We start from the raw sequence: 16,759 nt of genomic DNA on the forward strand, positions 1-16,759 counted from the left end.
ATACGTGTGTGGTGTATGAACTGTTCGTGTGGTGTGGAGCTGTGTACTGTTACTTACTTTCACTTTTTTTTTTTCATTTTTTTAAAGCAACCCGATTGATTTTTTAGATTGGATCAAGTTTCCGATCACAATTCGATCAGGTTGGCAAAAAGTCATCCGATCGGATTGTTGACCAAATCCGATCCAATTCTAACTTGATTTTTTTTAGATCGAATTGACCTGAGTCCTAATATAGATTAATAAAATCAATGTTCAATTTACTATTAAATTATATAATTTAATAAAATTAATTTGTAATTAACTATAAAATCATATTATTTAAAGGTATGTCCACATAAAAAAAATAAAAATACCTAAATATTTCTCCTCATAACAAATTATAAATCTCGAAATATAATCATCATGCTATTCCATCGAATTTATTAGTTAGTTATTATTTAATTACCCGCTTCAAAAGTCCAGCAGCAGCATTGGTTTGGCCCGTTTGGGTGTGCACTGTGCAGTAGGTACGGAGCGAACAGAGCCAAATAATTTCCACCACGTGCAAACGGGACTCTTGAGTAAATATTTATAAAATCCAAGCACAAAACCGTCAAATAGGAAAAAAAAAAAAAAAGAACCGCAAAAGATGCGGAAAGCGAACGGCCAGCTGGATCCACAACGGCCGCCAGATCAGATTGACGCGTCGTGTGGACCGTGGATTCAGTACTTAAAAACGACAACCAAATAGCATTTACTTGCATTTAACACGCATTTCATTTCTGATTTCATTTGTATTTTGTGTTTATTTTTATTTTTATTTTTGTTGCCAATTCGAACCCAACGTAAGGCTGTGAGAGCTGCGCGGGTAAGCTGAGACCATCTCAGAGAACGTGAATTCTAGTGTTTCGATAAGGTATATTCTTTGTTCTCTCATTATCTGCTCCGATTTTCAAATTTTATGCGTTTTTTAATTTTGTTTTTGTCCTTTTTTTTTTTCAATTGATGCTGGTGCATTGTGGAATTGCTTCCATTTATGTTTTTTTAAATTAATTTTTTTGCCTGCTTGCACAGTGATTTGAAGTGATTCTTTTCGGGATTGATGGTATTAATTATTTCTTAAATTTAATTTGTTTTCGTTTCCTCTGGCACTGTTAGCCATTTTGCCAGAAATTTATGGAAATGGATGGTTTAGATTTGAGTTGCTTTGTTTTTGGTCCTTCGGGTTAATTGTTTACCACCGTTATTTTTGCTGAGGTTAATCTTTTTAGAGGTCAACAAGATTTTTTGATTGAACGCCTCGTATGCATATATGAAAATTCTATCCCATATCGATAGTCAGTTTGATTTGCAAACCGATCTAAATTGGGAAGTGGTAATTTAATACTTAATGTACAATCTTCGTTTGCATTACAATTGCAAGATGCGGCGTGGGAGAAGTTCTATTTAAGTGTATCTTTCCAAGTTATGCCGTAGATTTTGCACCTACATAGAATTTGAATTGTAATTGCTGATAAAATGGTCGAGCTCTCTTTGTGTTTTTGTTGTTATACATTTTCGTTGAGGTGTGTAATATGTTATAGCTGTCCATAGTTTTCCTGTGGAATGATTGGTGGCATTGCTAGATATTAGCTCGTTAAAAAACTAGTTCTATGATAGTTAATGACAGAAGGCTGCTTTCAGTCATTGCTGTGAATGTTATTGATCCGTTTATATGTTTTTCATAAATAAAATTTAATTCCATATGGTTACAGTGTATTCTCTAGCAGTCACTAGAAGATGGCAGATACCGAGGATATTCAGCCTCTTGTCTGCGACAATGGAACAGGAATGGTTAAGGTATGAGACAATGTTCTTTGTCCATGAGAAATGGAGACAGAATATCAATGCTTAAGCTAAGCTGTTGTAACCCCTATCTTATGAATATTTTGAAAGCTGTTGCTGAATATTATTATAGAATTTTGATTGATATTATTCGGAAACAATTTTAGGCTGGATTTGCTGGAGATGACGCTCCAAGGGCTGTGTTCCCTAGCATTGTTGGCCGGCCTCGTCATACTGGAGTCATGGTTGGCATGGGGCAGAAAGATGCATATGTTGGTGATGAAGCTCAGTCTAAGCGTGGTATTTTGACTTTGAAGTATCCAATTGAGCATGGAATTGTTAGCAATTGGGATGATATGGAGAAAATTTGGCATCACACTTTTTACAATGAACTTCGCGTTGCTCCAGAAGAACATCCTATTCTCCTCACTGAAGCACCACTCAACCCAAAGGCCAATCGTGAGAAGATGACCCAGATCATGTTTGAAACTTTCAATGCTCCAGCTATGTATGTTGCCATCCAGGCTGTTCTTTCACTCTATGCCAGTGGTCGTACTACTGGTAAGTTGTTTAATTAATTTGTACAAATATTTTAGTTCATTTAATTTAGCATTTTGGACTTGAGTTCACTTTCAAAATCACCTGATCTTTCAAAAAATATGGTTTTTTCACGAAGAAGCTAAGTCGTCAATTAGGAAACTTTCTTCTTCCTTTTCTTTTTATTTGATTGTTAGTCATCATATGAAAGCTTAATTGCTTCTCAATTGGATTCTTATTTCTTTTTCTATCCACCTTTTCCCTGTTAGTAGTTAGTAGTTTTAATTGTCTTCAATGCCTTCACTGAACTTTGCCTTCTTTACCTTAAATATTAGATATTAGTAGAATGGCATTTTGCAGTTGTTTTGCAGAGATTTTGTGATACCTAGAGAAAAAATTTGAGTTATGAAATAAGTGTGCTTTAAGAAGAAAGAAACCACTGTTTTCCTTTTGGATTATTCAATATATTATGCCAAATTTATACATGATTTTTTAAAGTAATTTGGGATGTTTTGCTTGTTTATGACATTAAATTATATTTTAATTATTCTCTGATCTTGAGTAATTTCTATGGAAATGATGACAATCTGTGTTCAATGCTCAATTCTGCAGGTATTGTGCTTGACTCTGGAGATGGTGTCAGCCACACAGTCCCAATCTATGAGGGGTATGCTCTTCCACATGCAATCTTGCGTCTTGACCTTGCCGGTCGTGATCTCACTGATGCCTTGATGAAAATCTTGACTGAGCGTGGCTACTCATTTACCACCACAGCCGAACGTGAAATTGTGAGGGATATGAAGGAGAAATTGGCATACATTGCCCTTGATTATGAACAAGAATTAGAAACCGCCAAGACCAGCTCTGCTGTTGAAAAGAGCTATGAGTTACCAGATGGTCAGGTGATCACCATTGGTGCTGAGCGTTTTAGATGCCCAGAAGTCCTTTTCCAACCATCAATGATCGGTATGGAGTCTGCTGGTATTCATGAAACAACTTACAACTCCATAATGAAATGTGATGTTGATATTAGGAAGGATCTGTATGGGAACATTGTACTTAGTGGCGGTTCCACCATGTTCCCTGGTATTGCTGATAGAATGAGCAAAGAAATCAGTGCATTAGCACCAAGCAGCATGAAGATTAAGGTGGTTGCTCCTCCCGAGAGGAAATATAGTGTCTGGATAGGAGGATCCATTTTGGCATCCCTCAGCACTTTCCAGCAAGTATGTTTTTCTTTCTTTTTAAATGCTTGAGATTAATTGGTGATTTCATTATTTCTTTCAAGAAAGTTCCTCATGGGAGGACTACTCCTTTCATTTTGAGTGCAGATGTGGATTGCCAAATCTGAGTATGATGAGTCTGGCCCTTCAATAGTGCACAGGAAATGCTTCTGATCAGGAGCAAATATGGACTGGAGCATGGTGCTATTTTAAAACCAAAATGCTGCTTGCATTTTCTATTTTAAAACCAAAATGCTGCTTGCATTTTCATTCATTTTATTGCCTTGGCATTCTTCATTTCAACGTGTGGACAACAACCTGGAAAGAACATAATCGTTGCTGTACTATTTCCAAATTTTTATCCCTTTTTCTCAGTAGTGATAAATTGTTACCCATCCAATATTGTGGGAAATGTTAATTCTGTCTTTTTATTCCTTTTTTTTTTTCAAACTGTTTACTTTATTGAAGCTCTACTCTATTTACGGATAAGTAGTGTTTCTCTTTAAAATGAATAATATTTGTGCTTCCACATCCAATTTGATGACGGCTAACAGCGAGTTGAGAAAAATGTTCATTCTATGTAAGTGTCATATATAATACTATATACGATGTTTGTCGTGTCTCATCAAATTGCAAAATACATAATTTTCTTTATCCATTTGTAGGCTAGTTGGAGCGGATTGTTTATGTAATTAATAAAACTCATTGATGGGTTTGGAGTAGGGTTAGCGAAAAAGTTCAGGTTGGTTCGGTCCGTGGGTTTAAAGTCTAGTCTGCATGAGTTGGGTTTGGATATGGGCTGAAAATTTTAAGATCTGCACATATTGGCTTTGGATAAGGGTCAAAAAGAGTCTGGATTTTTTAATTTTTTAAAAAGTAAATTTAAATAAAAAAACTTAAAATATTAAATTAATATCTTTTTTATATTAATATTTGTGATTTATTATGTTGTGTTATTAATATTTTATTATGTATTTCATAATTATGTATTTATCTTATTAATAATATGGGCTTGGGCCTAAGCTTGGAAAAGTTCAGCCCAACCCCATCTTTTGCAAACCTTAGATGTGATGATTCCGAAAAAGGGTGAATTGTTCTTCGCCACTTGATTGTAATTGAGAAGAAGATGAACCTAGAACTTTACTTAAAAGATGAATTCTTCAACAGTGATAAAGGTAGTAGTCAATTGTTTTTTTTTTGTAATCTGTTCAAGTAAAGTAGAAATGAATGAGCCGACCCCAAAAAATTCAGATTAAGGCTCGAATTTTAGAAACTTAGGGTTGAATTAAGCCTCAAGAGATAAGAGCCCAATCTTATTCGCACCAGGGTCTACTGCCACTAAGGCTCATCTTAAGGATGTGGCAAACCCCCATGACTCACGGCGGTAACGGCTACGCCTTATCAAAATACCCTAGCCCGACCTTGGGCTTAAAAATTAATTAAACAAAAAAACACAATACTTACAAATACACACAAAATACACAAACAAATCAATCCTTAATCCCCCAGGCTATGTTTGGTTGACAGTGACAGAAGAGGAGGTAGGAAAGGAGGTGAATTTAAAATCTTTAATAATTTCTTTTGTTTAGTTGGAATAAACTAACAGGAAATTAATTTCTATAGAAATTTAATATCTATTGTAATAAGGAATTCATATTCTTCTTTGAAATGTAGGAATTTTAATTCCCTGACTTAAAAATAAGCAAATAGTCATTTGTAACTCTATGACATTTGAAAATTTTCAATTTTGCCCTTATTTAAAATTTAAAACATGAAAACCTAAAATTATTTTATCTCACGAGTTCTCTCTAACTAGTAGCCCGCTCTTCGATTTTCATCCATTTTCCCAACCGCTGCCATCGATTCAAATCAGCTGCTGCCATGAATTCATCTTAAAATAAGAAGAACAAGACGAAAACAAAGGTAAATTTTTATGATTTTATAGATTTATTTAGTTGTTGATATGTTGATTTTTTTGATTTGTTGAGTTTATGATTCTGTTTGGTTGCTGAGAAAGTTATGGCTAATTTATTTTTGTTTTGTTTGTTTGTTGAACTAGACTTCATTATTTTCCTTGATTAATTAATTATGGATAAGTTTATTGAACTAGCCTTGATTCGTTTGTTTGGTGGGTTTATGATTTTGTTTGGTTGCTGAGAAAATTATAGCTTAGTTATTTTTGTTTTGTTTGTTTATTGAACTAGCTTTGATTAATTAATTATAACTGAGATTATTAAAAAATAGCACCAATCAGAGCTAGAAAGAAAAAACTCGCATGAAGAAGCTAATAGGACTGGGAGAGTTTATTAAGCTGGTACTTTTTCTACTCGCATTTAGTAATTTATTCATTTTATTCTTAAAATTAAAATAAAATTTGCATCGTAGTTGATTTTTTCCTTCTTACATAGTGAATATATATTTAACTCAGTTCATTTGTTTTTGTTCGAAATGGTTCATAGGAATGATGAGAGAAATGAATGGCAAATTCTGCATAATTGCTTTTCTTTTTGGGGAATTATTTTCTGTCTTATTTTGATGGTTTTCTATTTTCTACGTTTCTAGATGTTAACTGATTTGTAACTGAAAATGAAAATGATTATACTTGAATTATAGTGCAATGTAATTGAAAGCTATGGACTAGCATTGAATTGGTAAAATAGTAGTGGGATTCGGTTGACATTGACTTGTTTTAACTTCTTTTCTTTTCAGATATAAGTTGGTACACAATCACCAGAAGCGATCACAACTACCTGGAGATATTGCGAAGATTTAGTGACTTCCTAGATTTACTTTCATAAGTGAGTGGGCATTTCATTTGTAGCACCTTTAAAAGTAAATTAAGTTTTTACTTAGTTCCTGCGCTTTTTTAATTGTTTTTCCCCTGTTCAAGTAAACTTTTGCAATTATTATGCATATCTTGCAACTTTTAACCTTATTATTCTAATTGAGTATGTATGTATGAATTTTTTTTTTACATTAAGACATGAATAATTCTTTAATAATATAATTGCTTAGGAAATGGTTTAAGGTACTTCTCCTAGCCATATTTATTATGATTATTTCTGGTATTATATAAAAAATTTAGTGCTCCAATTACTATTATTTTTTCCTACATTGATGATAGAACTGCTTAGGAGCACTAGATGGTACATGTATTAGGGTGAGAGTGCCTGCAACGGATAAACCTACGTATCGAAATCAAAAGGGAGAGATTGCCACTAATGTTTTGGGAGTATGCTCCCAAGACATGCAATTCATTTATGTTTTAAGTGGTTGGGAAGGGTCAGCGGCTGATGGTAGGGTTCTTCGTGACGCTATATATAAAACAAATGGTTTAAATGCCCCAAATGGTAAGTCATATACAAGAAATAAATAAATTCTGAAATATAAACTTTTAGTAATTGAAATCTGAATATTTATTTATGATATAAGTTACTACTATTTAATAGTTGTTGGATATGCTAATTGTCGAGGATTTCCTGCTTCTTATTGTGGACAATGGTACTACCTTAATGACTGGAAGAAAAACTATCAACCAACTAATTCACAAGAGTTTTTTTAACATGAAGCATTCAGCTGCTAGGAATGTTATTGAGAGATGTTTTGGTGTTCTTAAAAATCGGGTGGGCAATTTTAAAAATTCTTTCATTTTATCCTATCAAGACACATAATAAGATTATTATGACTAGTTGCTTACCACACAAATTAATCAGGATGGAGATGCCGTGTGATCCTTTTGAGGAAGCATTTGATGCTGTAAATGAGGTGGAATCCCTTAGAGATAGCACGATAACTAGTATATAAACCTCAGAAGAGTGGAATACATGGAGGACACATTTAGCACAAGAGATGTATCATCAATGGAGAGCAAGCAGGCAGAGCACATGAAGACTCCTTGAAAATTTTTGTTTTAATCAATGGATTGTATATGTACTATTCATGTTTCTAAATTTGAGGATTTTGTTTTATTTGGGTAACTTTTGATATTGTTTAAAAAAATTGGATTTGCTTCAGTTTCAAGTTTTTTTGTAGTTAAGTCTGCTAACTTTAATGAATATTAGTGAATGTATTATTATTGTTATCAAATAAATATGTAATCTTTGCCTCTAAAAAATTGGATTTACTTCAATTTTAGATTTTTTTGCAGTTACATTTGCTGAATCTAATGAATATTGGTGAATGTATTATTATTGTTATCAAATAAATATGCAACCTTTGCCCCTAAAAAATTGGATTTGCTTTAGTTTCAGTTTTTATTTTTTTAATATCTGAATTAGCAATATAAAACTAGTAAATGCCGGTTCCTACCCAAACAAAGATGAGGTTTTGCTTAAACTTAAAGCAACTGCTCTAAATCCAGTTGATCGGAAAATCCAGCAGGGCTTGTTACGTGCTTTTTTGCCTCGCAAGTTTCCTTGCATACCTAGTATATTAGTTTTGCGTCTGATTTTCTGTGAACTGGAATCTTTTAATAACTTTTGTCCTTCTTGAACGTATTTTGATATGTATGATTCTTAGTTGTGCCAAGCCTGTAATACCAATTCTATTATTGCATTTGCTTTTTTCCACTTACCCATTTGTATATTGACTTCTTAGATCATCTCATCTACTTAAACATGATTATGTACTTTTCATATGATAAATCAAGTAATTTGTTTTTCATCATACTGAATTTTCGAAATTACTTTAGTTTTTATTTGTTAATTTACTCAAGATGCTAAGTGATATGCTTGTGGAGCGTTATGGTCCATTCTATTGTGTTGTCTTACTTCTATAATGATTTTTTGAATTCTTGTTGTTATGGATTTGTCTCTGACTTTTATTTTTAACTTTTTATGCTTCTGTTTGAAGTTTTCACTTCCTGTGAGCTTACTACTATTCTGTTTTGCATATTTATCCATAGTTCTGTTTCTGTTTTGCCTCAATTGAGATTTGGTGTTGTTCACTGTTAATTTCTATTTGCCTCAATTGAGATTTGCTTGAGCCACTGGTTTTGATGGTTTGGTTTTGTGAGTGACAAATTATTGCAACTACTTTAGTATTTAGATAAATGGTTTGGTTTTCTAATTGATGTCTAATTTTTGTCCAATAGCTAAATGAATCGACAAGCACCACAAGCTCCAAAATCAAGATTTTAGAGTAAAGATGAAGATATCATACTCGTGCAGTCGCTTTTGGATTTGTATCATGATGGGAGAATTTACTCTGATAACAACTTCAGAAGTGGCTATTTGAAGGTCTTGAAACTGCTTTGGACACAAAATTACCTGGATGTGGTATAAAAGCTAAGTCACATATTGAATCACGCATAAAGACTTTAAAGATGCAATTTTGAACTGTACATGAGATGTTAACTGGACCGAATTGTAGTGGCTTTGGTTGGGACCCAGATAAGAAAATTGTAACCACTGAGACGGCAGTGTGGGATGCTTATATTCAGGTATTTTTTTAATTTTTGCTTGCTTGTTGGGGCTTATGCTAATATTATTCTGCTTGTATATGTAATTCATATTATTCTATCCAACTGTAAGCGCTAATCACACATCCATCTTTGGCCTTATCTTTCTTACAAGTGCTAACCAATTGTTGCATCATACTATTGGTTGATAATGTCATTTTGATATTGTCATATGAGAAATGTTTGGTCATTAAAGGAAAAATACAGGTAGAATGGTAGACCAATTCCAATTTATATTATAATCCTCAATGGCAGCAGATTGAGATTTAAAAGTTCAAAATGATGTGCTCTGCTTTTATGTAATTAATATGTTAACTAGTATACGTAAATGTTTGTTGAAGTGTGAACTTATATTTGCCATGATGTGAAACTTTTTCATAAAAATTGATCATTTTAAATAATTGCATAATCATAAAGAGACAGTAAATTTCCAGTATAACGCATTCCCATTTTATGAGGATTTGTGTTTGATTTATGGTAAAGATCATGCAACTAGAAAAAATGCACAAGTCCCTGCAGATGCTATAGAGAAAATTGAGAGGACAAGAGTGTGTAAAGAAACTGAAGGAGAGAATTTGAATTTTGAGGTTGTGCAGGATAATATGGATGATAGTATGTTTATTTCACATGCTCCAAAAAAGTGCCCAACAACTGCAAATAAGTCATCAAGAAAAGGCGAAGAGCTAATGATTTAGAAGAGAGTAGAGAGTCATTTAAAGAGCTAACATATCTTTTTGTCACAGAAATGAAAGAAACTTCCAGTCGCTTGAGTCGAGCTCTAGGGTAAGAAATTAATGAGAAACAAGTAGGATTAAGTTGAAGAAAATTAGTACTCTTACAATAGTAGAACGCCTTAGAACCACCACTTTAATCGCTCGTGACAATGCCGCACTCAATGTTTTTTATAATGTTTGTGATGAAGAGCGAGAAGTGTTAGAGTGTTAGAAAATGTATATTTATAAAGGAGAAAATCGTCATTTTACACTTTAAGTTTTACTAACACTTCAACTTTTATGTATTTTAGTCTCTTGTAATTTAATTATGTACATTTTATTTTAATTAAGTATTTTATGTATTTTAGGGGTGTCATGGTCATTTCACAATGAACGAGAGATTAGACGGCAAAACAGACATAACTTTTGAACTCAGGATAGTCGAAAACCTTAGGAGGAGTATAAAAGAAAAAATGATAATGTTCACATGTACGGCACTATTTACATGTACGGTATTGTCCATGATATTGTTCACGACACTGTTCACACAGACGGAACGATGACGTGGCATTGACCAATGATGTGGCATTGACTGATGAGGTGTCACGATTCCATTGGAGAAAATTGTTATGCACTGTTGATCGGTGACGTGGTAGCATATTAGTGGACCAAAAATCTCGCGTACGGTACATGCATATACACATGATTATTTTCAACCAAACCGCGTCACTGTTCAAGCTAGTTGACTGTTCAAACCGCGTGGTCAAACTGTGTCACTGTTCAAACTGCGTGGTCAAATCGCGTACTGTTGGCTGATGACGTGGCACAATCTTGAGCGTTCAAACTGTTTTTAATCTGATGACCATGATTTACTCAATGTACCTATAAAAAGGGGGCCTCCCCCCTAATTTGGCATCTCTGAATCCATTTTTGGGCTCAATTTTATGTAATTCTTTCTCCATCTTGTATTTTCTACGTATTTTAATAAATTCTCATTTTGCCCCTAGTTCAATTATGAGTAGCTAATTTACTTTCAAGTTTGGGTTGAAGGTGAAGTCTCAACATGTGTCATGAGCTTTATTTGGTAAATTTACTTTCTTTTCCCCTTTAATTATTGTGGATATTTTGATTTTTCGTTGACAAATAATAATAATCTTGTCTAGATAACGCCCTAGTTTTACCGGCTCCCTAGTACAAGGTTATTATTATTTGGCACGATAAGCTCTTAGCACCATATTGATTAGAGTGTGGTTCATGAGGTGTGGATTTCCCTCTCATGATTTAATTGGCACTAATAAGGAATATTTAGTCAATAGTGCATGTTGATACGGATCTAGATATCTAAGTGCGTCATTTCAATAGATTTCTCTTCAATTTATTTTTGCCATTTTAATTTAAGTTTTAGAATATTCCAAATCACTTCCACCACAAATCCAATCAACCACCTAATTAAAAAATTAATTCTACACACAATTAAAATCTACCTCCTCGTGGGATCAACACTCGTCACCATTAATCTATTCTACAATAGATTCGTACACTTGCGAATTCAATAAAATTTGTCCAACAAAAAGCGTGGGTTAAACTTTTCTTTAATGGTAAATTTAAATAATTTTAGGCTTATTACTATTTTGATGACCTATGTTAGATCTATTATTGTTTTGATGCACTTATTTTAGACTTGCTATTTTTTTTATGCACTCATTTTAAGCTTAATATTATTTAAGGAATTTATAACTCATTTTAGACTTATTATTGTTTTGATATACTCATTTTCTGCATATTGTTATTTTGATTTTTTTTAATTTATTGTCAAAATTTAGAAGCATTTAAATTGTATATAACAACAACAACAACAATAAATAATGAATTTTTTTCAAGACATTTTGACATTTAAAAAAATAATTTACAAGTTAACAAAAGTTTAGTATTGACATTAAATTATATTTAATTACTAATATTAATAGTGTAGTATTTAGAGTAAAGGGTAAATTTTTCCAAAAATAAAAATTACAATTCCTTTCCTCATGAAATTTTATGTTAAATCAAATATTGAAATTTAATTTCTCTATTCACTTTCTCCCTTTTTTTCTCCATTCCCTCTCAATTCTCTTATCTTCTCTCCTCTTTTTTCAAACCAAGCATCACCTCAGTTCTTCTATACTCATCTATCATCTTGAAACCTCATAGTCATCTGTCTCGCTCAACTACCTTTCACCTCTAAAATAATCGGTAACCACCGCTGTCAATTAGCCAGCCACCAAAATTATCGCACTAGTGTTGCATTGCACGAGAGAAAAGGAGAGAGTCTTGAGCCACTGCTCATGTGCTGCACCTGCACAAACTACCACGCGATGGGAATCCGTTCAATAATTCTATGGTTGTGCTTACTTTCTGGAGTGAGAGTGAGGAGTGTAGATTCCTCCCACTCCGGTGTTTATTTCAACAAATTGGAGAAGGAATGAGAATCTCATTCCGTGGGCCCCACCCATTTTTGGAGTGGGGAGTGAGAGTAGGACTCCCATGGGGAGAGGTGGCCTCTCCTTTTTCTACCTTTTAATTTAATTTAATTTGATTTTGTTGGAGATTTAGTTAATTAATTGTAAATATTTGGGTGTATCTTTTCCTTTATTATTTGATTTAGTCATAACAAGAAAGCATATATTAGGGAAATATTGTAGGATTAGTTTACATAATTTAGAGATTCTTTATTTAGTTTCCTTTTTTAATTAGCTTTCTAAGTGTATATATTCTGTCAAAGTTAATGAGAAAGCATGAACAAGAATGATTAATTCATCAGTATTCTTGTTTCATGGTATCAGAGCTAGGTTACTAGTTAAATTTTTTTTTTCTGGAGAACTGCTAAATATGACCTCAGAGGTGTCTTCCACTACAACATATCAAGCATCTGCATGATCCATAATCGGATCCTCATCTACACCGTCTTTTGATAGCTACTCTCTGCAAATTACACAGCACAAGCTTAACGGACTGAATTTTCGAGAATGGTTTTAATATGTTATTCTTGTCATCAGGGGTAGAGGGAAGGTTGGCTACTTGACAGGGGCAATAACACCTCCTTTGGACACAACACCAACTTATAGCACTTGGGAAGCAGAAAATTTGATTGTCATGGCTGGGCTCATTAATTCTATGGAGCCAAGTATTGGACGAACTTATCTGTTTTACAAGACAGCAAAGGAGATTTAGGAGGCAGTCCAAGAAATTAATTATGATCTTGAAAACACATCTCAATATTTTGAGATTCGATCAAAGATTTGCAACACTAGACAAGGAAGTCTCACAGTCACTAAATATTACAATTCCTTAATGGAGTTGTGGTAGGAAATTGATCTTTTTTATGAGTTGGGATGGTCTTGTACTACTAATGCAGAAAAATATAAAAAAAAAATGCTTGAGAAAGAGCGTATTTTTTATTTTTGCAGGGATTGAATCCGGATTTGGATGAAGTACGTGGAAGACTGCTCAGGATGAAGCCTTTTCCAACCCTTCGAGAATCGTTTGCTAAAGTAAGGAGAGAAGAAAGTAGAAAGCGTGTGATGATGAATCCTTCCAGCCAAGATACTCATTCCTTAGAAGCACGAGGCTCGGCTCTTGTAGCAAACAAACAAGATGATGGTCATGTATTTCAGCCGAGAGACAAGATCTGGTGTGATTATTTTAAGAAGCCCTATCACACTCGTGAAACTTGTTGGGACTTACATGGCAAGCCACATGATTGGAAACCGAAGAAGCAACGCAAGCAAACCAAATCAGCCAATATAGTGGGAATCAGATTCAAGCAAAGTTGCTGGATTTAACTTCTTAACAGAGCAAGTGGAGATTCTACGGCAGCTTCTCAATCAAACTAAGGTGTCAACGGGATCCGAGAGTCAAAACTCAAAGATTCCTACTGCAGCTATGGCACAAACAGGTAAAATAAGTTAAACTTTCCTGTCAAAGTCACAACCAGCAGGCTATTAGATTGTAGATACAGGGGCCTCTGACTATATGACAGGGTCAATGAATGTCCTTGAGGATTATGACAAGTGCAATAGCAGGATAAATGTGTGGGTTGCGGATGGAAAAATGTCACCTGCAGTTGGGAAGGGCACGGTTTGCTTACCGAATATGATATTGTAATCAGTTTTATATGTGCCCAAATTGGCATATAATCTTTTGTCAGTTAGTAAGCTAACAAAAGATATGAATTGTGTTGTGACTTTTTTCTCCTCTCATTGTGAATTTCAGGATCGTTCTTCAAGGAAGATGATTGGCATTGCTGAGAAAAAATATGGCCTATACTACTTCTCGGGAGTTAGGGATTCCAGTAGAGTTAAGTCACAAAATAAAATGTCCATGTCAGTTGTTTCCAACTCTGATATTATGTTATGGCATCAACACTTAGGGCATCCAAGCTTTCCTTATATGAAAGTTTTATATCCAAATCTTTTCGTCAATAAAGAAAATTTTTCATTTCAATGCGAACATTGTGTCCTTTCTAAACAATCCAGAGTCAATTATCCGCCACATATATACAAACCCTCAAGACCTTTTCAGTTGATTCATAGTGATATATGGGGTTCATCCTTAAAAATCAATTTAACTAGAACTCAATAGTTTGTCACTTTCATAGATGACCATACTAGAGTGTGTTGGGTGTACTTGATGAAAGATAAATCCGAGGCATTTTACTGGTTTCAACAGTTCCACAAATTTGTCCAAAATGTTTTGTGTTAACACACCAAAACAAAATGGGGTTGCCGAAAGAAAGAATTGACATTTGTTGGAAGTTGCTCGATCAATAATGTTCACTAGTTCTATTCCAAATTCCTATTGGGGTGAGGCAATTCTCACATCCACATATTTAATTAATCGTCTACCCTAAAAAACACTTCAATTCATAACTCATTTGAGTTTCTTTCTTGATCATTTTCCAAATATAAATTTTTTCAACTCGTTGCCCCTAAAAATATTCGGTTGCACAGTGTTTGTCTATAATAAACAATCCAACCAAAGCAAACTTGATCATAGGGCTCTTAAATGTGTATTTATCGGATATTCTCCATCCCAAAAAGGGTACAAATGTTATTCCCCTTTTCTCAAAAGATTTTTTGTCTCACGTGATGTAACTTTTTTTTAGAAAATCAGCCCTTCTATCCCAACAACCATCTCCAGGGGGAGAATTCTGATGAAGATGGTCATTGGGATCCTAGTCTATCTCTTCCAATATCACAAGATGTCTCATTTTTGCCCATGAATTCTACCCTAATAGAACCATGAAATGTCAGTGTCCAACCACCTCCAGAAAACTCAAGTCCAAGTCCATTTCCTATCCCTAGTCATTTTTCTACCTTTTAATTTAATTTAACTTAATTTAATTTGATTTTGTTGGAGATTTAGTCAATTAATTGTAAATATTTGGGTGTATCTTTTCCTTTATTATTTGATTTAGTCATAACAAGAAAGCATATATTAGGGTGATATTGTAGGATTAGTTTACATAATTTAGAGATTCTTTATTTAGTTTCCTTTTTTAATTAGCTTTCTAAGTGTATATATTCTGTCAAAGTTAATGAGAAAGCATGAACAAGAATTATTAATTCATCAGTATTCTTGTTTAAGATTTAATATTTAATAAAATAAAATAAAAAAAATATTATATTTATTTAACTAATATTATTATATTTAACTAAATAATAATTTGCATTGATTATAAGTTAAAATTACTTTAAAATAATAATATTATATTAATAGAGAATTAATAAATATTACTATATGCTATCTTTATTTAATAATATAATATTATTATATTTTAAAAAAAATAATAGTACTTTATTTATTTAATATTAATAATTAATAATAAAAAATAATTTATCCTAAGAAAATATTAATTTTGTACTAAATAATATTATATTAATAAATAATAAATTTAATATAATTAGATTAAATAAAATAATGTTTCATTTTATATTTACCCTTCTTTTTATTAAATTTACTATAATTATATTTAATAAATATTTAAATAATATTATTATATTTAACTAAATAATAATTGGGTTTGATTCTAAGTTTAATTTACTTAACAACAATATTATTATATTAATAGAAAATTAATAATTTATTATATACCATCTTTATTTGAAAATATAATATTATTAAATTTATTTAAAAATAATAGTATTATATTTATTTAATATTTATAATTAATACTAATAAATAGTTTATTCTAAGAAAATATTAATTTCATACTATGTTAATACTAAAACTATTTCATTTATATTCCCCTTATCAACAATTTTTAATTTATATAATTATAATTATAATTAATAAAAATTGTAATGTTCATAATTAAGAATATTAATAATTATTATAAATTTATAAATATAATAAAATAAATGTTTATTCATTAAATATATTTTTATTAACTTTGTAATTAAAAATTATAATTCTTTAAATAAGAATAATATTGTAATTTCAAACTATTTACTCCAAATCCAAGACAAAGTAAATACATAAATTGGATTATGATTTTCATTCTATGCTTCTATTTCAGTGCAAGTAAACAATTTACTTCCACTCTCACTCCAATCCAAAAAGTAAATGCTACCTATAGGTATTGAATCTTGATAAGTTAAGTTCACTTGTGTGTCAAACGTGATCTTGGGCCCCATCATATCATTCTAAAACGATGCTTGATGTTAGAAATAAAAACCTACATCTTTATTTTTGCTATTTTAATTGATGGGTGATTATTTGCAAATTGCTTAAATTTTGGGTTAATATATTATGTAGGTTGAAAGCTCGTTTAATCCCTATATTTTGAAGTTAGTGTCCGTTTAGTCTCTATATTTTTAAAAATACTTCAAACCATCCATACCATTAAATTATTGACACTCTTGCCATTATCTTTTGTTCCTTTTAACTTATTTTTACAATATTACCCTATTATAATAATTTTGTAAACATTATTAAAAAGAAAAAAATAAATTACCAGTCTAACACCCAAACAAAATAAAAAATAT

The 16,759-nt window shown here is 32.2% G+C and overlaps 1 protein-coding gene and 1 long non-coding RNA gene across 9 annotated transcripts; both read left to right on the forward strand.

Annotated features, from left to right (window-relative positions):
- The first annotated feature begins 731 nt into the window (after positions 1-731).
- On the forward strand, positions 732-3,998 carry LOC102612981 (actin). Its single transcript, XM_006480741.4, has 5 exons — positions 732-895; positions 1,734-1,818; positions 1,971-2,364; positions 2,953-3,566; positions 3,672-3,998. Exons 2-5 carry the CDS (start codon positions 1,759-1,761, stop codon positions 3,735-3,737), a joined length of 1,134 nt encoding a protein of 377 aa, XP_006480804.1. The 5' UTR covers positions 732-895; positions 1,734-1,758; the 3' UTR covers positions 3,738-3,998.
- A 1,074-nt stretch (positions 3,999-5,072) lies between these two features.
- Positions 5,073-15,159, forward strand: LOC102613463 (uncharacterized). Of its 8 annotated transcripts, none has more exons than XR_003066019.2 (6): positions 5,092-5,486; positions 6,273-6,361; positions 8,656-9,003; positions 12,770-13,075; positions 13,181-13,873; positions 13,986-15,155. It is a non-coding gene; the product is annotated as an uncharacterized LOC102613463 (long non-coding RNA). The 8 variants fall into 8 exon arrangements; XR_003066021.2 differs by having other exon boundaries at positions 5,126-5,486; positions 13,181-13,668; positions 13,986-15,149; XR_003066018.2 differs by having other exon boundaries at positions 5,162-5,486; positions 13,181-15,159.
- The last annotated feature ends 1,600 nt before the right edge of the window (positions 15,160-16,759 follow it).

Source organism: Citrus sinensis, chromosome 6 (assembly GCF_022201045.2).
Source record: "Citrus sinensis cultivar Valencia sweet orange chromosome 6, DVS_A1.0, whole genome shotgun sequence".
Lineage (NCBI taxonomy): Eukaryota > Viridiplantae > Streptophyta > Magnoliopsida > Sapindales > Rutaceae > Citrus > Citrus sinensis.